General features: G+C 34.1%; 1 protein-coding gene across 1 annotated transcript; it reads left to right on the top strand.

Moving 5' to 3' along the window:
- The first annotated feature begins 23360 nt into the window (after window positions 1-23360).
- LOC145952103 (uncharacterized) lies at window positions 23361-24317 on the top strand. The gene has a single exon (XM_083064328.1). It carries the CDS (start codon window positions 23361-23363, stop codon window positions 24315-24317), a length of 957 nt encoding a protein of 318 aa, XP_082920454.1.
- Window positions 24318-25359: the final 1042 nt, after the last annotated feature.

The raw sequence follows: 25359 nt of genomic DNA, 5'->3' as shown, positions 1-25359 counted from the left end.
CGAATGAATGGAAGCTCAAAATGGAAGAGGAATTGCGGATTAGAAGACCTAATCCATAGAAGGAAGTATCCAAGCTCAAGCTACAAGGGATTGCACACTTCAAAGGGAAGGAGGCTAGGTTTTCCTAAGGAATTTGAAGGCACTCTCTAAAGCTCTCTCTCTTGGAATTTCGGTGACTCTTGAATGGCTGAATTCAATTCAGATATCTCATATATTCAAAAGTGTTTACAAAAGGTGGGAAAAGATACACTTATAGGAAGCAATTAGGTTAACTTTGGGCGGCAATTTCAAATCAACCAAATTGGCGCCTAGTTTGAATTTCAAGTTTGAATTTGAAATTCAAACTTTGGCTTCCAACGTGACTAATTCAGATGCTACCCTCATTTAGGAGTCATTTAGAAGTGATTTGAGGTGAATTTGGAGCTCACATGGCCGGATCCATCCCATGCAAACCATGTGACTCAAATTCAACTCAAATTACTTCTAAATGATGTCTAAATGAAACCTAATTCTCCTATTAATGTTTTCTTCATATAATCCTATTCTAATGACCAAAATACAATGGTCTAATGAATACAATCAATAGGAAATATTACAAGGAAAATAATGAGCCCAATATTGGGTACCAAAAGCCCAAAGGCCCATGAAACCCAAAACTAGGCCCAACTAGCCTAAACCCTAATCTATGGTCAAAATACAAGACCAACATGAAAATAGATTCCTAAAATAAGAAAGTACAATTAAACATGGTGTATAATCAATTAAGCCCAAGTAAGAAGCACCCTAGGCCCACCAAGCCCATTGGGCCCACTAAGCTCTGAAGCAGTCAAATCTTCAAGTAACCTCCTGGCCATAGCTCTAGTGGTTGGGCCTTTAGCCCATGCTCTTCCATCACATCAAAAGAGGACTAAGAAAAGGAAGAGGAAGGTGATAAGAGAGCTCTTGGATTGACTACCAAAATCAAACACCAAACACTTTTCTTGCTGGAATTTTGTGGCCACTGGACTTACACACATCTGAGGAGACACTTTGGAGTTCATTTTATTTTGTATTGAATTTAAAAAAAAAATAAAAAAAAAATAAAATAAAAAAGAGCATTAGTGATAGGTTTAGAGACCAAATTTTCCTTACTAATTTTAATTTTCATTACAAAATTGGTCTCTAATTCTTCACTAATTTTTTGTGGCTGTTTTTTTGAAAAATTCTTGAAGCCACTCGTTTATTTCTTTTCAGCTTTTAATTACTTTGTAATTGGCCATTTTTAGGAGTGTCTTGGGTGTGTCTTTGGTACACAACCATCTCTCCTTAGTTTCTTATTTTCGTTAGACTTGGTGGGAGTGGTCCTTGATCGGTCTTTGGTACCTCTCAAGCTCTCACCCTAGGAAAATGTTTTAGATAGCTTTTAATTTTCTTACAATCATTATTTTTTTAGTAGTTAACTCGTCTAGTTAATCACATCTCACATTTCATTAAAAAGATTTTCATTGAAAAGATTTTTGGTGGAGATTAACTACAATGGGGATTAGTATTTTTTACTTGAAGAGCCTTGGTTATTAAGTGGCTCTTAGTAGCTCACCTCCCTCCAAAGTTCAATTTGTATACTTAGTCCTCCAAGTACTTAGTCTTAGCCTTTAAAAAAAAATTGCTTCAAAAACATCTTTCATCAAAAGAAATCTTTCACCTATAATGGAGGAATTTTCTACTCCTCATAGTGATAGTAATTCAAGTGATTACAATGACATTGCCAAAGTATCACATGAATTAAGATCACTCAAAATTTGGAAAGAGCAAGAGTCCAAACAAAGACTTAAAGAAAAATTTGAAAGAGAGGCTCAACTTGCTCTTTTGGAAGAGGAAATTCGTTTGTTAAAGGAAAAAGAATAAAAATTACACCATAGACACCGAAGTAAACATAGATCCCAAGCCCATAGTTCAACCCTAGGAGAATCTATGCATGATAATATCCTAGCTTTAGGTGATCATTACCAACAACCTCCTAGAAGAGTTCATAGGACCCCCAAAACTAGGGAATCTAGGGTAGATCTCCCTTATTTTCATGGCAAAGATGATGTTGAGGGGTACCTTGATTGGGAAATGAAGGTTGAACAAATCTTCACTTGCCACCAAGTGAGTGAAGAAAGAAAAGTGTCTCTAGCCACCTTAAGCTTTCAAGGCCATGCCATGTATTGGTGGACATCCCTTGTTAGGGATAGGCGTCTCCATAATGATCCTCCAATTCAATATTGGAATGAATTAAGGAGTTCCTTGAGAAGGAGGCACATTCCCTCTTACTATACTAGGGAGCTTATCAACAAGCTCCAATGACTCCATCAAAGAAACATGATTGTGGAAGAATATAGACAGACCATGGAGTTGTATTTAATGAGGGCTGGCATCAGGGAGGAAGAAGATATTACCATTGCTAGATTTTTGAGTGGATTGACTTTTGAGATAAGAGATAAGGTTGAGCTTTTACCTTATAGAGATTTGAATGACTTGGTTCAACTTTGTATCAAGGTAGAACAACAAAATTTGAGAAAGAATTTCAAAACAAGCTCATACTCATCTCCTTACTCAAAGGTTGACTACAAGAGGGAGGGAAAAACTTTTGACAAGCAAAATACTTTTGATTCCTCCAAAAATCTAGACAAGGGTAAAGAAAAAGAGGAAAAAGAAAAGAAAAATACCTCACACACTAGCACCAAGTCTAGTGATATAAAGTGCTTTAAATGTCTTGGGAGAGGCCACATTGCTTCTCAATGCCTTAATAAAACGGTCATGATACTAAGGGGCCAAGACATTTATAGTAGCCAAGATGAAGCTACTACTTCTCCATCTTCAAGTGAGGATGAAGAAGAAGAAAGTGAGGGAGAGTCATGTGAGGTCACTTACCCTTACAATGGAGAACTTCTTATGATGAGAAGGGTCCTTAATAACCAAAGCTTGTTCTCTCATAGTGGATAGTGAATCTTGGTGCAATTGTTGTAGCACTAGGATAGTTGAAAAGTTGGGCTTGACTACCACATCCCATCCCAAACCTTATCAACTTCATTGGCTCAATGATGATAGGGACATGGTAGTTAACCAACAAGTGGAAGTAGAGTTTTCTATTGGGAACTATAAAGATAAAGTTAAATGTGATGTAGTTCCCATGGAAGCTTGTCATATTTTGTTGGGTAGGCCATGGCAATTTGATAAGCAAACACACCATGATGGCCTAACTAATAAAATAACTTTCATTCACAAGGGTAAGAAGTTTGTGCTTCATCCTCTATCACCTTCACAAGTGATAGAAGACCAAGTACAAATGAAGACCAAATGTGATTTCGAAAAAAAAGAGGGAAATAAATTATTAGGGAAGAGTGAGGATAAGGCAGTCTCCTCTAAAGACTTGGTGAACAAGGAGAGTTATTTAACCATCAAACAAGCATTGAAAAGTACTCTTCTTATTCATAAAAGTCTTAACTCTTATCCTAATGCTGCCACTAATCTTGAAGTCAAAGATGAAGAACAACACAATTTTCAAATGAAGCATCTTCAACTTCAAGATATTGTGAAGAAGGAATGGACTAATTCTAGTTTTATTCCTTATACTACTTCTTTGAAGGTGCACAAAGAAGGAAGTATTTCTATAGTCTTAATAAAGCACCCAATCTTTGGATTACATTGTTTGATGGAAACAAATTGTAATAATCTATATTCTATGTTTGCTTTTATGGGAAGTCCTTACTCTTTTGATCTTAATTTGATTCCTTCCTAAAAGACAAATGTAGCTTATATGATTATGAATCTCTAATAAACAATATGATTCAAAATTGTTTAGGACTTTTTCTAGTATTTTTTTCTTTATATTTTAGGACAAGCCTAGGTTACCATTTAGGGTATTTTAGGCAAGATGTTATAGTTTATAAGAATCATTCTTTTCATTGTCTGAATCATAGTGTCACTACATTTCTAGGCTTTCATTCTAGGTTATGCTTAGACGAGGATCCTATTTCTACTTTTAGGGAGTCTACTTTTGATAGTTTATTCTTCTTTGATAGGCTAGATAGAAGGATTCCTCTTAGGATCTATAATTCATTTTCTTACCATGAAAATCTTACCTTCTATACTTGGCATGTTGTGTATATAGGTGATCATTCTTATTCCATGCATCCTCGAGATTTGAGGACAAATCCTTTTCAAGAGGGAGGGGATGATGGAATCATGCTTAAGAAGGCGAGAGGGGACATCCTAAAAGAGCCAAGAGGAGTGGGCTAGGCATGAAGGCTTGGGCCAGTCAAGGCCCAATAGGCTCGATGGGTTTGGAAGGTCCAAGATGAACTTATCATGGGCCTATCTTGTATGTTCATTTTGTTCTTATGTTTTGTAGTATAGGTTTGGGCCTTAGGGCTTGTATTTCATTTTAGGCCTTGTATTTTGGCCACTTAGACTAGGAATTTCATTTCATGGTCATTTGAATTTAGGGTTAATTTAGGGTTACATGTGTATAGACATTTGAATGTAATTAGCATAGCATTTGGTATGCATTTCGGCCATGTGCACACATGCACATGGTGTGACCGAAATGCAACTCAAATGGATGCCAAATTACATCCCAAATAAGTGCACATGGGTGGGTGACCGGGTTGGCTCCAAAATTTGAATTTTGAATTCAAATTTTGGGCGCCTAAGGTTAAGTAAACCATACCATGGTTTCACTTAACCTTAGGTTAACCCATGGTATACCTTAACCTAAATTTTTCCTATAAATTCTAGTTGGCCGAGAGTTGTAAACACTTTTGGATTAATTGAATGAGTTTTCACCATTTGAAACCTCTCCCTCCGAAAGTCTCTCAACCTATCTCTACCCTCCTTGAGCTCCTCTCTTTGTAGAGCTAGGTTGCTACTCTTCTACCGGACTTAGCTTGTTCAAGTCTAGGTCACATTGCTTCTTCTTGGAGCTTCCTTCCTTGCAATACTTCCAAGGAACCGAGAAGGATTTGAAGGTGTTCTTTGAGGATTCACTAAGTGGAACCTCATCATTTAATATTTATTATTATTGTTTATAATGCTAACTTCATCATAGGGTACCGATTAAGGGCGTTGTAGGGGTGCTTAATACCTTCCTTACACATAACCGACTCTCGAACTTAATTATGGTTATCAAGGCCATTATTGGACCTTTAAAAACCTTTTCTTTTCCCAATATTTTGAGTAAAACATTGGTGGCGACTCCATGAACCTATTTTCAAAAATCATTGATTAAGGATTAGTCTGGCGTCCGGGCATTCCTTAATTGATGAGACTTTCAAAATGATGTCTAAACCATAGGTCGCAAGATCGAAAATTTTCTAGTTGCGACAGATGGCGACTCCACTAGGGACGTTTAAAGAGGGTCAGGCCCATAAAAATGATGAAATTAATAAAATAAGAATAATAATTTAAATATTTTTCCCCTTTACTTTGTTTGTTTTATTTGTTTGGCTTTAATATCTGTTTGCCTGTTTAAATTTTGCACCGGTTTGAATAACAACTGTACACAAACCTTTGCACACAACAGTTCCCCCTACATCCGGGGGCATGAGAGTATTAAACATAGGGAGTGGTTGACGTACGACCGGCCCAAGTTTGGCCTTGGAGCCTACGAGCCTTGTCGAAAATCACACTCAAGGTGGTAACCGATTACTCTAGCCTGAAATACTATGACAGACCTTAAAGTTTGCCAGGTGACGGTGATAGAGGTACTGGGTCCCTATAATGGGGGCACCTTGGGAGCCTTAAAGACCAGTGAGATTAGAACCGCCCTATACAATGCACTTCTCGTATAGGGACCACAGACCAAAGATTTGAACGTGACTGTCCACGGGTGTACATTTGTTTGAGCATATGTGTGTTGCATTTGTTGTTTTCTCTCTTTGTTCATTTCAAATAGAAAGGAATTATAAACAAACAAACAGATATCAATAAAAAAACTAACACTCTTCTGTATACCCTAACTCTAAAGCATCATATAGGGTAGTTTATTTAAAAAAAAATATGTAGCAAAGATCATGCATCATAACCTTTAGTAAAAAAAATGATAAATTTAGGCAGAAAACAAACATCATGCATCTCGTAGGATAGTGTATTAGCATACATTCATTAGAAATGGAAGGCACATAATAGTATGCCAAGAATGTTCTCTAAACAAAAATCAATGAGAATGATATCCGTTGAATTTCTCAAGTGTCTCTGCATCCTATTTTACGTTTCATATAGATAGCATGCCTTCCTTATAAATAATAAATAAGAATAAAAAGGGAAACTTAACCTGTGAACGTTACCAAAGGAAATTACTGTAATCAAATGCGAACCCGACACATCAAATCGGGGAAAACTTATTTTAAAATCAGTAATTGGGGGCATGAAATGCCCAAATTGACGATTTAAACACCGAGACTTCCCCATGTAGAAATGACAATTTCCAGGATCGGAGGAATGATCAAGAATGGACGAATCCTTGCTTCTAAGGAATTACAAGACAAAACCCAATTGAAGAATAAAGGCAGTGCATGATGAGGACCCACTAGGACGAAAAGCCACATGGGGCGTTCTAGGAAAAAATTAGGGGAAAAAAAGAATCAAAATCCCGATAGGATACGTTCTATGCAAAAGTTAGGGATATATATAAAAAAGAAATGTCTGCTCGAGTTGAAAACCGAAAGGAAGCTTGAGTATTCCCTCTAAAAAGCAAGAATCCATAAAGGTTTGACTCCGAACTGCAAAAACCAAGCAAGTGGAAGGGTTTTATGAAATAATCAAATCATCCATGACTTTCTAGGGGGCAACCTCCGTCTATCTCTGTGTACGAATCACGAATTCGGGGCATGCCCAGGCCTCCGAGCTTTGCTAAAGGGGCACGTGTAAATTGGAAGTACTGTTTTAATGCCATAACACTCCTTCATTTCTCTTCTTCCATTAAATATTCACTCTAGGCCTCATCCATCAACCTTTAATAAACAAAATATATTTGCGACAAAGATGTTACTCAATAATAGCATGGAAAGAATAACAAAGGAACAATCAAGAATCCAAACATGACTAGGGCGTCCCCACACAAACGCTGCAAAAATGAAAGCCTGGCAGAAACCCACTAAGGGAGTTGCACAAAATTAGAGCAAGATCCGTTAGGGGACCCACAATCAAAAAGGATAACCTAGGTAAAAGTAAGGATCAAAAGAAAAATGTCTGCTAGGGAACACATCTTAAGTGACCTAGGCAAATGTTAGGACATTAAAGCAGCAACCTGAGTTGAAAATTGAAAGGCGGCTCAGGGGAATCATCCAATCACAGTACGACCCCAAGTTATCACCCCACTTTCCAAAAAGGCTAAAACACAATGATTGCTTCTTTGTAGCAAATATACTTTGTTTAATAGCCATAAACACTAAAGCTCGCCTTGGCCAGCCATTCTTCTAAAACCCCTTTCGAAAAAATTCCTTCTAACATCCTTTTCAAAAAAAAAAAAAAGTACAAACATCCCTTTAAAATGGTATCGAAAAGATACACGAAAAATGCACAGTGAATACTCATAGAGGGAAAGTCGAGATGTCCCCGAATAGAGTTTGGAGACGTTTGACTCACACATTGATAATTAAGGACCACTGAAACCTTGAGTTCAAAAGAACATATCCCGGCAATGATCACAAATGGCATGGACAGAAAGGAATCATCAACATTAACCTTAATGCGTACATGTTAATTTTCCAACATTAAAATCTGAATTTCATTTTTACGAACAAAACACGAGCATAAACTACATCGCATGGATATGAGGTAGGGGCATATGGAAGGGCATTACACAAAAAAATGGAATAAATAAAAGAATCATTCCTATCTTGCATTTTCATTGCATCCATGCATCCATGCATTCTACTTGCTATGGGTCAGAAGGAGTCATCAAGACAAAGCACTCGTAAAAGCTCAATAGCCAAGCATGAGTCGAAGCGGTGTCAAATGGAAACCCTAAGTGATTCTATGTGCCCACTAAGCAAAGACATATCTATAGTGGAATAGAATGGAATCGACTGAATAAGCAAGCCCATAAGCATGAAGAGGCCATCACGCCCTACTCCTCAACTTGAATGAAGGACGATCCACGAAAATTCCAAGACCAGGAATGACTTCCTAACCAAAGCCAGGAGTGGCTTCCAAAATAATACTCATCAATAAAGATTCAGCAAATAACATCATCATGGGATGTGATCCCTCCACCAATGATGACAATAAAGAGTAAAAGCAACATGAGAAAAAGGCAGGCTTCGTAAGTGTTGAAAAAGCCGAAGCATTTAGAAAAATAGCAGAAAAAGGCAAGCTTCAAACCTGAAAGAGCCGAAGCTAAACCAAAATGAAATTCAGAAAAAAAAAAACCTATCACAAGTAGATTCCTAGAGAGGCATTAGAATACTCACGTGGCAGGGGCAACACTGGAATCCCTGCCAGCCATCCACTTCTCTGCCCACCAACACAGGGGCACATCAAACATCTCCTGCCCATCCACCTAGGGGCAGTCTTTCATCCCACAATACCAATGAGAAACATCAAGTACAAGCACGGAGAGGGTTGCTAGATCCCCAAAACTAGTACAAGATTAAAGAGGATTACCTTAGAAGAGGTCAGCTGAAGCATTAAAATATCACTACGGCCTGGAGAGGCTACGAAAATACTACGGCTTAGAGAGGCTACGAAAATATTACGGCTTGGAGAGGCTACAAAAATACTATAGCCTGGAGAGGCTACGAAAATACTACATACTGGAGAGGCTATGAAAATACTACAGCCTGAAGAGGCTATGAAAATACTACAACCTGGAGAGGCTATGAAAATACTACAGCCTAGAGAGGCTATGAAAATTCTACATCCTGGAGAGGCTACGAAAATACTCCCTCTTAAACAAGCTATAAATAAAGGGACGCATTATCACAAGAGAAACAATGGAGCTTCTACTTGAAGACTGAAGATTAGGTGTACAGTTTGTCAACCTTGTTACCCAATAGAGTACGCAACCAACGCTCAACTGCTCTAAAGGGTGAGGATACGAGCAAATACACCTATCCAAGGGAAACAACGTAGAAGCGCCAGCACCAAAGAGATAAAGAGAAGACCTGGATGAAATGTCTACGTCTTTACTTGTCTTTGGAAAAGCAACACATTACTATTCCAAAGGACAAGTAAAGAGGGGTAGCTGTAGACACCTAATTTCGTCCGGACCCACAAGAGAAATGAAATGGATGCCATCATCAAAGAAACGGAACTCCCGAGCACAAAAATAACAGGACATGACATTAGAAGGCCTAAAAGCCCAAACAAGAGCCAAGAACAGGCTATTGCAAAACCGAAACGGGCCGTTCCAAATTTGGAATGAGCCGTTCCAAGTTCCTAAAACGACCTAAAATCCTAGTTTGGAACGAGCCCTTCCTAAACTAGAATGGGCCATTCCATGTTCTAAAAAAGGGCTAAAACCTAAGTTTAGAACGGGTCGTTCCTAAATTGAAACGAGCCGTTCTAAATTATTAAAATGGCCTAAAAACCCGTGTTTGGAACGACCGTTCCAGCATAGGCGTTTGTATGTTAAATTCAACTCTGGAACGGATCGTTTCGGCTTCAGAACGAGTCGTCCAATAGGAAAAATTATCACATAACGCTCGGATCCAAAATGGGTTGTTCTGATTTTGGAACGGGCCGTTCTGGCTACTTTCTAATGTCTATAAATAACAGACTCGAGCGTAGTTTGTAACACCCCAATTTTCAAAAAGGTTATTATTATTATTATTATTAGATGGTATTTGGTCATAATTATTTTAATAATTATAGAGGAATATTATTTTGTACGTTTTAAATAATTATTATTTTGGACAATTATTTTGTACGTATTAAATAAGTATTTTTATTAGCATTTTTAAATAAATATTTATATGTTTTAAGAGAAGGTTGATTTTATATGATATTTTGTTATTGAAATTATATTATTATATTTAGGGTCAAAAATATATTATTATTATAGAGAAAAAATATTTTATAATATACATGTATTTATTTTATTTAATTATTTTGAGGAAAATTAGAAGTGGGTTAGAAGAGAAGGAAAATGGGTTGGGTTGACCCAGTCCAATGGATTAATTTTAAGAAAGGAGTCAGGTGGTGTTAACCCTATCTGTCTCATTTGCGTTCTGAAGGGTTAGGAAAAAAAAGAGGAGAAACAAAGAGCTCTAAGAAAGAGTACTCAGGAACGATCTTAGATCACACCAAGACCATTCATCTTCTGCTCATCCAGGTACGGGGGAGATGGGTTTCTTCATATGTGAATATAGGGTCGTTCGGGTAGTGAGGGCAATCCCTAAGTCCCTCTAGGAACTCTATTTAAAATTCTGAACGATTATCTGTGCAATCGATGTTCTAAATTCTTAATTCATTTGGAAGAACTTATTTCTTGAATTGTCTTTGAATTCCATTGGGGCTTTCTTGTTAATTCTTTATCCTTAAATTTGATGACTTGAATTTTATGTGTTAAGAAGAGTTTAGATTTTCTTTTGTAAAACCAATGGAAACCAATTTTTGAGGCTTGAGATGTGTATGGATTGATTTGGAACGTATGAAGAATATAAATGGAGTTAAACTGAACCAACCGGGTGTAGAAGTAGTGAAAATTGGTAAAAACCTTGTTGGAACTCGTAAAACGCAGGTTTAATTTCACAGAGGGGAGTCTGGGCAGAGATTTGGGCGCTCAGCGCCAGTTTTGGGCGTCGGGCGTCGGGACCCCGACATACGTTTGTAATTTTGCGATATCTTTCTGTGTAGTTATCCAAATCGAGTGCCGTTTGTTTTGTTAGAAACTAGACATCTCGGGATACCATTTAGACACACGAATAGTGTAAAAATATTAATATTTGATCAATTTATTTGAGTTTCAATTTGAGCCTTCCAATCTGTGTGCGAACCACAACATCAATTTTTGTGAGCCCTGAATGGTAACCTAAACGACTTTATTAGGATTTGTGTTCTTCATGAAAGTTGTAGATATTGATGTTAGGATTCTAATGTAGTTGGGATCACTTAGAAAGGATATGTATATCTCGAGTTATGGTTAAATTATTAACTGAATGTCATAGATATTGTGATGTGTGTGAAGAATTATGTGAAATTTGTGATCTATGATGTTGATAACTTAATGATAGGTACCTAGCATGTGAATATGATATTGCATGGATTGTTATTGACATGTGATGATGTTATATAATGGAGATGCATTAATTATGAGTTACGTGGGATGCATGAGTTGCATGAGACTTATGAGTTGCATGTGGTGCTTGAGAAGCCAGACGTGGCTATATTGCATTGGACCCTGGGCCCAGAGAGGGGTTGAGACAGGGGGGACCATGACGGGAGGCATTCCATGCGTGGGCCGTTGGGTGTTTAACTGCGCAACTCACTGGCCACAGAGGGTTTAACGGTGGGTGGATTGCCTTTGCACGGGCCGCTGGGTGTTTAATCGTGCAACATACCGGCCCTGGGAGGGTGTGAGAACGGTATGCCCGCATTGGCAACAACTAAGGGAATTGACGAGGTACGCCCATTGTGCGGAGTGCCAAGTTGAGACTCTTAGGAGAGATGTGTATGAGCATATAGTGAGCATGTGTATGAAAGCTTGTATGATTGAAAAAAAATGATGTTTGGTAATTATATGAGATGTATTTGTTGTTTATAGTTAATGATGATATTTTGGTGCACGGTGTGGGGTGGGAATTGGGTAGCTCTATGTTCATATATGATGTTATCTATCTCTCACCGTCCTGTTTTTATGTGGTTTTCTTTTAGGTGAAGATGAAGGCACTCATAGTGTTGAGTTCTAAAGGGAAAGGGTTTTGCTCTGATAGGATGTGACATTGGGGCATGAATTTAGGATGCTTTAGTTATGAATTGTTATTTGTCGTTTGAAGAGACTTATTTTTAGGAGTTTTATATTCACCTTATATTTGTAAATTCTGGATCCCTTTCATTTTTCTTTAGAGACCTTGATAATTTTCTTTTAAGAGTAAAACTTTATTATTATTATTATTATTATTTCTATTTATTTCAAGACTTGTGAACCTATGAGTTTTTATTAAAATATGTCGACCCTTCTTGATGTTATATTTATTGAATTATTCTTATTGTTGTTACTTATCTATTATGGGGTAGAAGGGTGTCACATAGTTCTCAAGGCCACAAAAAATGTCATCAAAGACTCCTTAGAGCTCAAAATTTCTCTCTCTCTCTCTCTCCTATTATATTTCTTGAAATTTGTGAGGCATTTTGTAGTGTGAAAGGTTGCCACAAAGCACCTAGAATTTCTATATTGGAAGATCTAACAAAGCTTGTTACGAGGTATTTCAATCAATCTTCTTTTCTCTCTTTTATTTCTTATTTTTGATAAGTATTGTTATAATAAAAGCAATCATGTAGAAATTTTAGGGTTAATTGTATAATTTAAATTTCAAGCATGTAAATAGTCATCAATAAAAGGGGATTTAATATTATATTATTATTGTTTATAATGCTAACTTCATCATAGGGTACTGATTAAGGGCGTTGTAGGAGTGCTTAATACCTTCCTTACACGTAACCGACTCCCGAACTCAATTCTGGTTATCAAGGCCATTATTGGACCTTTAAAAACCTTTTCTTTTTCCAATGTTTTGAGTAAAACATTGGTGGCGACTCCATGAACCTATTTTCAAATATCATTGATTAAGGATTAGTTTGGTGTTCGTACATTGCTTAATTGATGAGACTTTCAAAAGGATGTCTAAACCATAGGTCGCAAGATTCGAAATTTTCGGGTTGCAACACCAGCAGATCTATTAATGAACAAGACATTCAAAATAAAGTTTGTCGTTAGTCCTAATAAATAATGAACATTTAATGAAAACGAGACATACTATATGCTTTGTATGATACACATCATCTTTTTGAAGATATTTTCTTATATAAAAGCATTTCATTTAATGAACTTCTTCAAATGTGACATACTATATGCTTTGTATGATACACATCGTCTTACGAACGATACATGTCTTGCACTTTATTTGGTAAACATTTTAGAAGACAGTTATGAAGAAGTTTTTGAAGATATTTTCTTTTATAAAAGCATTTCATTTTATTTTAAATAAACTTAAGTAAAAACATATTATATAGAGGGGGTTATAATAATACCGGTGTAACTTTTACCAAGTGTTACCCCGTTCAATAATTTTATATTAAATGTGAATTTTGTAAATTCAACCGTTAGATTAAAAGTTCATATCTATTAGATCATAAATACAAAATTTTATATTAATCCAAGATGATTTGATAGTTCATTTTTATAAACCAAAATTGACTTAATATATTTATTTCAAAATACACTAAAATATGAATACTTTGATTACCTTCAAGTTGTTGTTCAATTTTAACAAAATTTGATATATACGAATAAAGTGATATGAACTTTCAATCTAACGGTTGGATTTACAAAATTCACAATTAATATAAAATTATTGAGCGGTGTAATATTTGGTAAAGTTACACCGGTGTAATTATATCCCCCTCTTTTACAATTAGTCTATTTAAAATTTTATTTTATATTAATAATATTAAATAAGTTAATAAATTTAATTTTAAATAAGTCAATTATATTTTTAAATATATGTACGTGTCTTTATTTAATTTGTACGATAAGTCTTTTCAATTTGTATGATAAACAAATAGTTTATTATGTTATTATTAAGATTTAAATTTTAAAATATATAATAAAAAAAACTAGTTAAGAAAAAATAAAACATTTAAGTATAGTAGAAATATAGAAATATTAATAATTTAATTTTTTATTATAAAATTATTTATTTAATTATATTGTTAATTATGCTATATATATATATATATCTCATAAAAATAAATTGACTTATCCAGGCTAATAAAGTTAAGTCCAAACTTTTTATAGTAAAAACTAATTGAGAGACAACTTGTGTATACTAAAGTACACTTACATATAGGTTGTAATGAAGAAGATAATTTTATTAAAAAATTATAAATATCTATTAATCACATTTGAAACATTTTAAATAACTAACCACTAAGATGAAAGAAAAAAAATAAGGGACTATGTGGTTACTATAAATTTTTATTTTTTGACATTTTCGTTTCGTACGAACAAAGAATGTAAAACATTGATGTAGTGAAAATATACAAAATATTGATAATTTGATTTTTTATTATAAATTTATTTATTGAATTATTAATAATATTATATATATATATATATATATATATATATTATTTTCATTATATCATAGATAAATAGACTAACTTATCAAATCTAATTTTTTTATAAGCTTAAAATTGACCTTTTTATAGTAAAAACTAAGTCAGGGACAACTCATGCATATTTATGTACACTTATGCATAGATTGTAATGAAATCTGTAATCTTATTAAAAAAAACAAATTATAAATATTTACTAACACATTTAAGTATTCTTAATAATCAACCATGTAGATGAAGGAAAATGATAGACAAGAATGCGACTACCACATTTGAAGCATTGTAAATAACTAACCATGAAGATAAAGAAAAAAAACAAGTGAAGATGTAGTTACTATAGTTATTATTTTCGAGATATTAATTTCGTACAAACTAGAAATGTAAAACGTTAGTGTAGTAAAAATGTAAAAAATATTGATAATTTGATTTTTTTTTGTATTTCAGTATTTATTAAATTATATTGTTAATAGTGTATTGAATGTCTATATTTTTTTTCAATATATTTATAACATATATAGAAAGGGATTGACCCATTTGATGTATATTTTTTTTAGACAATTTTAACCTTAAATTTTTAAATAATAAAAAATAATATTAAAATTAATCATTCTTATAAAAATAAAACTCAAACTTAAGACTCTTAGGTTTGAAGATCAAATACAACAATAATTAATTTACCAAATATTAATAATTTTTAAATATTTTTATTAAATCAAATATAAAGACATAAAGTGTCTTGACTTCATTAATCATAAATAAATAGACTAACTATTAGTCTAACTGATTTTCTTTTTTTATAATTTAAGCCTAAGTTTAGACTTTTTAAATAAATCATTTTGAAAATTTTTTTTTGATCATTTTATACAAATTTTAAATAAGTTGAACTATACATTATTATTTAATGTAAAAACAGTCTTTGGAAAACCCAAAAGCACAAAACGAGTATATTCATGGATTCAAATGCTTACAGCAATCTCATGATGAGGATGCACAACTAGTGTAGTATAGGTAAATTATGATATACTTATGACATTTAGAAGCAGTATAGGTAAACCATGATATACGAAAGACATTTAGAAGCTACCTTATAAGAAATAATCAAACATTCTGAGTCACATTCACATCAGGCTTTCCTCATGTTTTCCTTTCTTAAGAATAAGGTTCAAGGCAGATTATATTTTGAATATATAGGAGAAGTGTATTTTACAAAATTAAAGTTAAAATTTAGTCTACTATTTATTTTAATTTTTTTTTATAAATTTCATTTTTCCTTTTAAAAAATTGGATCTGACCTGTTAAATTATATATAAAAAAACATATTTTATAATTTGTCTATTTAAAATTTTATTTTGCATTAAAAATATTAAATAAATTAATAAATTTAATTGTAAATAAGTCAATTATATTTTTAAATATATGTACGTGTTTATATTTAATTTGTATGATAAGTCTTTTTAATTTGTATGATAAACAAATAGTTTACTTTGTTATTATTAATATTTAGAATTTAAAATAAAAAAACTAGTTCAAGAAATACGTTTAATATAATAGAAATGTAAAAATATTAATAATTTGATGATCTTCTTTTTAATGCAAAATTATCTAATTATTTATACTATTAATTATGTTATATATATATATATATATATATATATATATATAAATTGAGTTATCCAGGCTAATAATATTAAGTCTAAACTTTTTATAGTAAAAACTAATTGAGAGACAACTTATGTACACAGTTACACTAAAGTAAACCCAGATATAGGTTGTAATGAAGAAGATAATTTTATTAAAAAATTTTAAATATCTATTATATCACATTTAAAGCATTTTAAATAATCAACCATTAAGATGAAAACAAAAAACAAAAAAAAAACAAAACAAGTGACGATGTGGCTACTATAACTCTTTATTTTTTGACATCTTGATTTTGTAAGATTGTAAAACGTTGATATAGTGAAAATATACAAAATATTAATAATTTTATTTTTTATTACAAATTTATTTATTTAATTATTAATAATGTTATATATATATATATATATATATATATATATTATTTTCGTTATATCATAGATAAATAGACTAACTTACTAAACCTAACTAATTCTTTTATAAGCTTAAAATTGACCTTTTTATTGTAAAAACTAAGTCAGGAACAACTCATGCATATTTATGTACACTTATGCATAGATTGTAATAAAATCCGTAATTAAAAAAAACAAATTATAAATATTTACTATCACATTTAAGTATTCTTAATAATCAACCATGCAAATTGTAACACCCCAATTTTCAAAAAGGTTATTATTATTATTATTAGATAGTATTTGGTCATAATTATTTTAATAATTATAGAGGAATATTATTTTGTACGTTTTAAATAATTATTATTTTGGACAATTATTTTGTACGTATTAAATAAGTATTTTTATTAGCATTTTTAAATAAATATTTATATGTTTTAAGAGAAGGTTGATTTTATATGATATTTTGTTATTGAAATTATATTATTATATTTAGGGTCAGAAATATATTATTATTATAGAGAAAAAAATATTTTATAATATACATGTATTTATTTTATTTAATTATTTTGAGGAAAATTAGAAGTGGGTTAGAAGAGAAGGAAAATGGGTTGGGTTGACCCAGTCCAATGGATTAATTTTAAGAAAGGAGTCAGGTGGTGTTAACCCTATCTGCCTCATTTGCGTTATGAAGGGTTAGAGAAAAAAGAGGAGAAACAAAGAGCTCTAAGGAAGAGTACTCAGGAACGATCTTAGATCACACCAAGACCATTCATCTTCTGCTCATCCAGGTACGGGGGAGATGAGTTTCTTCATATGTGAATATAGGGGCGTTCGGGTAGTGAGGGCAATCCCTAAGTCCCTCTAGGAACTCTATTTAAAATTCTGAACGATTATCTGTGCAATCGATGTTCTAAATTCTTAATTCATTTGGAAGAACTTATTTCTTGAATTGTCTTTGAATTCCATTGGGGCTTTCTTGTTAATTCTTTATCCTTAAATTTGATGACTTGAATTTTATGTGTTAAGAAGAGTTTAGATTTTTTTTTGTAAAACCAATGGAAACCAATTTTTGAGGCTTGAGATGTGTATGAATTGATTTGGAACGTATGAAGAATATAAATTGAGTTAAACTGAACCAACGGGGTGTAGAAGTAGTGAAAATTGGTAAAAACCTTGTTGAAACTCGTAAAACGCAGGTTTAATTTCACAGAGGGGAGTCTGGGCAGAGATTTGGGCGCTCAGCGCCAGTTTTGGGCGTCGGGCGTCGGGACCCCGACATACGTTTGTAATTTTGCGATATCTTTCTGTGTAGTTATCCAAATCGAGTGCCGTTTGTTTTGTTAGAAACTAGACATATGGGGCTACCATTTAGACACAATAATCGTGTAAAAATATTAATATTTGATCAAGTTATGTGAGTTGCAATTTGAGCCTTCCAATCTGTGTGCGAACCACAACATCAATTTTTGTGAGCCCTGAATGGTAACCTAAACGACTTTATTAGGATTTGTATTCTTCATGAAAGTTGTAGATATTGATGTTAGGATTCTAATGGAGTTGGGATCACTTAGAAAGGATATGTATATCTCGAGTTATGGTTAAATTATTAACTGAATGTCATAGATATTGTGATGTGTGTGAAGAATTATGTGAAATTTGTGGTCTATGATGTTGATAACTTAATGATAGGTATCTAGCATGTGAGGATGATATTGCATGGATTGTTATTGACATGTGATGATGTTATATAATGGAGATGCATTAATTATGAGTTACGTGGGATGCATGAGTTGCATGAGACTTATGAGTTGCATGTGGTGCTTGAGAAGCCAGACGTGACTATATTGCATTGGACCCTGGGCCCAGAGAGGGGTTGAGAGAGGGGGGACCATGACGGGAGGCATTCCATGCGTGGGCCGTTGGGTGTTTAACTGCGCAGCTCACTGGCCACAGAGGGTTTAACGGTGGGTGGATTGCCTTTGCACGGGCCGCTGGGTGTTTAACCGTGCAACATACCGGCCCTAGGAGGGTGTGAGAACGGTATGCCCGCATTGGCAACAACTAAGGGAATTGACGAGGTATGCCTATTGTGCGGAGTGCCAAGTTGAGACTCTTAGGAGAGGAGATGTGTATGAGCATATAGTGAGCATGTGTATGAAAGCTTGTATGATTAAAAAAAAATGATGTTTGGTAATTATATGAGATGTATTTGTTGTTTATAGTTAATGATGATATTTTGGTGCACGGTGTGGGGTGGGAATTGGGTAGCTCTATGTTCATATATGATGTTATCTATCTCTCACCGTCCTGTTTTTATGTGGTTTTCTTTTAGGTGAAGATGAAGGCACTCATAGTGTTGAGTTCTAAAGGGAAAGGGTTCTGCTCTGATAGGATGTGACATTGGGGCATGAATTTAGGATGCTTTAGTTATGAATTGTTATTTGTCGTTTGAGGAGACTTATTTTTAGGAGTTTTATATTCACCTTATATTTGTAAATTCTGGATCCCTTTCATTTTTCTTTAGAGACCTTGATAATTTTCTTTTAAGAGTAAAACTTTATTATTATTATTATTATTATTTCTATTTATTTCAAGACTTGTGAACCTATGAGTTTTTATTAAAATATGTGGACACTTCTTGATGTTATATTTATTGAATTATTCTTATTGTTGTTACTTATCTATTATGGGGTAGAAGGGTGTCACACAAATGAAGGAAAATGATAGACGAGAATGCGACTACCACATTTGAAGCATTGTAAATAACTAACCATGAAGATAAATATAAAAAAAACAAGTGAAGATGTAGTTACTATAGTTATTATTTTTGAGATATTAATTTCGTACAAACAAGAATTGTAAAACGTTAGTGTAGTAAAAATGTAAAAAATATTGATAATTTGATTTTTTTTTGTATTTCAGTATTTATTAAATTATATTGTTAATAGTGTATTGAATGTGTATAATTTTTTTTCAATATATTTATAACATATATACAAAGGGATTGGCCCATTTGATGTATTTTTTTTTAGACAATTTTACCCTTAAAGTTTTAAATAATAAAAAATAATATTAAAATTAATCATTCTTATAAAAATAAAACTCAAACTTAAGACTCTTAAGTTTGAAGATCAAATACAACAATAATTGATTTACCAAATATTAGTAATTTTTAAATATTTTTATTAAATCAAATATAAAGACATAAAGTGTCTTGACTTCATTAATCATAAATAAATAGACTATTAGTCTAACTGATTTTTTTTTAATAATTTAAGCCTAAGTTTAGACTTTTTAAATAAATCATTTTGAAAAAAAAAATTTTAATTTGATCATTTTTTACAAATTTTAAATAAGTTGAACTATACATTCTTATTTAATGTCAAAACAGTCTTTGGAAAACCCAAAAGCACAAAACGTGTATATTCATGGATTCAAATGCTTACAGCAATCTCATGATGAGGATGCACAACTAGTATAGTATAGGTAAATTATGATATACTTATGACATTTAGAAGCAGTATAGGTAAACCATGATATACGAAAGACATTTAGAAGTTAAAGTTAAAATTTAGCCTATTATCTATTATAAATTTTTTTATAAATTTCATTTGTCTTTTTAAAAAATTGGATCTGACCTAATAAATTATATAAAAAAAAACATATTTTATAATTTCTCTATTTAAAATTTTATTTTGCATTAAAAATATTAAATAAGTTAATAAATTTAATTGTAAATAAGTCAATTATATTTTTAAATATATGTACGTGTCTATATTTAATTTGTATGATAAGTCTTTTTAATTTGTATGATAAACAAATAGTTTACTTTGTTATTATTAAGATTTAGAGTTTAAAATAAAAAACTAGTTAAAGAAATATAAAACGTTTTATATAATAGAAAAGTAAAATTATTAATAATTTGATGATCTTCTTTTTAATGCAAAATTATCTAATTATTTATATTATTAATTATGTTTTATATATATATATATATATATATATATATATATATATATATATATGATATAAAAATAAATTGACTTATCCAAGCTAATAATTTTAAGTCCAAACTTTTTATAGTAAAAACTAATTGAGAGACAACTTATGTACACAGTTACACTAAAGTACACCCAGATAAAGGTTGTAATGAAGAAGATAATTTTATTAAGAAAATTTAAATATAACATTTTAAATAATCAACCATTAAGATGGAAAAAAAAAAAAAAACAAGTGACGATGTGGCGACTATAACTTTTTATTCTTTGACATCTTGATTTTGCACAAATAAGGATTGTAAAACGTTGATGTAGTGAAAATATACAAAATATTAATAATTTTATTTTTTATTACAAATTTATTTATTTAATTATTAATAATGTTATATACATATATATATATATATATATATATATATATATTATTTTCATTATATCATAGATAAATAGACTAACTTATCAAACCTAACTAATTTTTTTATAAGCTTAAAATTGACCTTTTTATAGTAAAAACTAAGTCAGGGACAACTCATGCATATTTATGTACACTTATGCATAGATCGTAATGAAATCCGTAATCTTATTAAAAGAAAACAAATTATAAATATTTACTATCACATTTAAGTATTCTTAATAATCAACCATGCAGATGAAGGAAAATGATAGACGAGAATGCGATTACCACATTTGAAGCATTGTAAATAACTAACCATGAAGAGAAAGAAAAAAAACAAGTGAAGTTGTAATTACTATAGTTATTATTTTCTAGATATTAATTTCGTACAAACAAGAAATATAAAACGTTAGTGTAATAAAAATGTAAAAAATATTGATAATGTGATTTTTTTTTGTATTTCAGTATTTATTAAATTATATTGTTAATAGTGTATTGAATGTCTATAATTTTTTTAATATATTTATAACATATATACAAAGGGATTGGCCCATTTGATGTATATTTTTTTTTAGATAATTTTACCCTTAGACTTTTAAATAATAAAAAATAATATTAAAATTAATCATTCTTATAAAAATAAAACTCAAACTTAAGACTCTTAGATTTGAAGATCAAATACAACAATAATTGATTTACCAAATATTAATAATTTTTAAATATTTTTATTAAATCAAATATAAAGACATAAAGTGTCTTGACTTCATTAATCATAAAATTAATCATAAATAAATAGACTAACTATTACTCTAACTGATTCTTTTTATTTATAATTTAAGCCTAAGTTTAGACTTTTTAAATAAATCATTTTGAAAAAAGAATTAAATTTGATCATTTTATACAAATTTTAAATAACTTGAACTATACATTCTTATTTAATGTCAAAACAGTCTTTGGAAAACCCAAAAGCACAAAATTATATTCATGGATTCAAATGCTTACAGTTATCTCATGATGAGGATGCACAACTAGTGTAGTATAGGTAAATTATGATATACTTATGACATTTAGAAGCAGTATAGGTAAACCATGATATACGAAAGACATTTAGAAGCTACCTTATAAGAAATAATCAAACATTCTGAGTCACATTCACATCAGGCTTTCCTCATGATTTCCTTTCTTTAAGAATAAGGTTCAAGGCAGATTATATTTTGAATATATAGGAGAAGCGTATTTTACAAATTTAAAGTTAAAATTTAGCCTATTATCTATTATAATTTTTTTTTATAAATTTCATTTGTCCTTTTAAAAAATTGGATCTGACCTAATAAATTATATAAAAAAACGTATTTTATAATTTTTCTATTTAAAATTTTATTTTGCATTAAAAATATTAAATAAAGTACTATCCGTACTGCCTAGCCAAGCTCAAACTCGGCATCTCGAGCGTAAAGCAACCTCGGACACGCGCTAGATGACGTCAGCTCGACACTTAAGCAGATCACAACTGATCTCGGGCCCAAGGCCCAAAGTAACCCTAATTCACACCAAGGTACGTGCATTACTTATACGAGACTCATACTCCCACAAATCCTAACTTTAGCATCGAAGTCTCTTTTGCAGGTACCACCCCCATCTTGAAACATCAAGCGTACCAGTGAAGGAGGCTTACCGACCTTACCCAGCGGATCAACTCCACCTCAGATCCCTGGTAAGAACATTTGGCGCCCACCGTGGGCCGATCAAGACAGCTCTTATCGGCCATTCGTATGGTTTTCACCAGAAGCCATAGCAGACGCGCAACAGACAACCTAGATCACGCAACTAGCATGGACAATGAAGCAGCATTGAGAAGACTGATCGAGCAAGTTGAGTAGATGCGGCAGCAACACACCGCCGATCTGCAAAGTATGCGTGCCAAGCACGAAACTAACCTAGCTGCGATGCGTACCGCTAACGAGGCTGACCTAGCGGCACTGTGCGCCGAGAATGAGCGTATCCGCGCTCAACTCCCTCGGCGTCCCTCTGATCAACCCCCTCAACCGAGTAACCTGCATGAGGAGGAAGGCCATTGGTTTCTCAATCGCCAGCCGCGACTAGGGTACCAACTCCCAGACCTGCCACACATCAGTCTCACGTACCGACGAATAGGTCGGCACATGACGTCAGCAACGCTCCTGCCCATGGCACGGGAAATCAGGTGACCTTCCGCCGTCATCCTTTTGTGGACGACATCATGGAGACACCTCTCCCTTTCGGGTGGAAGCCTCTCCACATCGATCGTTACGACGGCACGACCGACCCAGATGAGCACATTGATCTGTATACCACACAGGTAAATCTTTACACTGATGAGGATGTTATCCTGTGTAAGTTTTTTTGACCTCGCTCAAAGGGGACGCACTCAACTGGTACACCCAGCTACCTGCCGAGTCAATCGATAGCTTCAACACCCTGGTCAGACGGTTCACAACACAGTATGCAATGAGCCGACCTCATCACATAACATCAACTGCCCTGGCCAACCTTCGATAGAGTGACGACAAACCACTCCAGACGTTCATGGAATGATTCGCCGCCATCTCGGTAAAAATCCAGAATCTGAATCCTGAGGTCGCTCTACACGTCATGCTCATGGCACTCAAGCCCGGACCGTTCGTCGACAGTCTATGTCGTGAAGCTCCTCGCGATATGGACAAGCTCCGTGCCCGTGCTGCTGGGTACATCCAAATGGAGGAACATTCTGCCTTCCGTGACCAGGTTCGCAAAAAATCACAAGCGAAACCTGACAGTGGCCACAAAGACAAGATGAAGGTCACCAACGAAAGCCAGTTCAAGAAAACTGCTCGGACAAACAAGAGGGGGAGATACGACTTCTACACTCCCCTGAATACGCCCCGACTTCACATCCTGGAGGAGGCAAGTAATAGTAATCTGCTCACCTTGCCACCACCAGCTCACACTCCCAAGCACTGCTGCTACCACCGCAACCACGATCATACCACTGAAGAGTGTCGCACGCTCCGAGACCGTATCGAAGAGCTCATCCAAGCAGGCCACCTCGGCCAATATGTCCAACGACAGCAGGGTTACAAAGGAGGCTACGACGGCCGAGGACGAGGCAGAGGTCGCGGCTCGGGAGCTCGCATGGACCAACCCTCTGGCTCTCAGCAAAACACCGGCGGTGCAGTACGGGCCGAGGTAAGCCAGGAAACAGGGTCGGCCCCCTTGCGGGACGTCATTAACACAATTGCAGGTGGCTTCGCAAGGCGAGGCTCTAGTAGCTCAGCGCAGAAACGACATTTGCACAACATCAACAACGTTCACTCTGCTACCTCGGCCTCGCATCAAAGCTCACCGCCGATCACCTTCACCAACGACGACTACGCTGGTGTCTGCCCCAACCAAGACGATTTAATGGTCATCACCGTGGACGTCGCCAATTGGGAGGTCCACAAAACAGTGATCGACCAAGGGAGCTCGGCTGACGTCTTCTATTGGCCGACATTCCTTAGGTTAGATACCCCTCACTCCCTTATCCAGCCTCACACAGAGCTGCTAGTTGGATTTGCAAGGAGGATTATGGTCTGATACCTCCTCTTCAAATACAAGGAGGATTATGGTCCGATACCTCCTCTTGGAAGCCAACACCTCCTATAATATAATCATTGGGAGGCCGACGTTGAATCAACTCAGAGTAGTGGTGTCCACCCCGCACCTCACCATGAAGTTCCCTGGGACTGATAGCAAGATTATCTTCGTCAAGGCAAATCAGAAGACAGCCTGACAATGCTACGCCGAAAGCCTCAAGGTCTCCTCTTCCGACGAGCGTTGCCAGAGTGCTCCCCCCACCGTGGCTCACATCACCCACGTGGATATCACTGACCTCGACCCAAGGTCCGACTCCCATGATGAACGACCAAGTCCTATCGATGAGCTCGATGACCTCCAGATCGGGAGTCTCCCTGGGCAGTGCACAAAAATCAACAGGCAGTTGATGGAAATACTTGGAGGAGAATGATGTTCCTTCAAGTTCTCCATGCAAGGACCTTGAACTCTTGAGGTAGAACTCCTTTGAAGTTGCGGAAGCATCTTGGAGGACTCTCCAATGGTGGAGAAGCACCTAAGAGAGGTTCGGTCACCTCTTGAAGAAGTGAAGAAGCTTGAGGAACCAAGCTTCTAGGAGAAGGAACCTTAAGAGAAAACTAGGAACTAGTTCTCACGAAATTGACTCTTGAAAAATGAGAGAGAATTATGAATTCTTATTCTCATAAATGTCCAAAAGTGATTACAAGAGAGGGTTTTACAAATATATAGGGGACGTAGCTTCTAGGAGAAGCTAACCTTAACCATGGTTCACTAGGAACCATGGTAAGGTGTAGCTAACCATCCATGGTTTCTAAAACTTGTAGGAGAAGCTATCCTTGACCATGGTTCACTTAAGAACCATGGTAAGGTCAGCCTAACCTATAATGGTTTAGAAACTTGGAGGAGAAGCTTCAAAAACTAGAAGGAAAACTAGTAATTTTCGGCCATGAACAAGAGAGAATGTTAGGCGGCCTTGGCTCCAAATTGCTCCAAGATTTATTTCAAAAATATTTGATTTGGTTTAGTTAGGTTCATCATATGATGA

This window comes from Cajanus cajan, chromosome 9 (assembly GCF_000230855.2).
Source record: "Cajanus cajan strain Asha chromosome 9, NIPB_CcT2T_4, whole genome shotgun sequence".
Lineage (NCBI taxonomy): Eukaryota > Viridiplantae > Streptophyta > Magnoliopsida > Fabales > Fabaceae > Cajanus > Cajanus cajan.
This window is presented reverse-complemented; position numbering and strand designations above follow the sequence as displayed.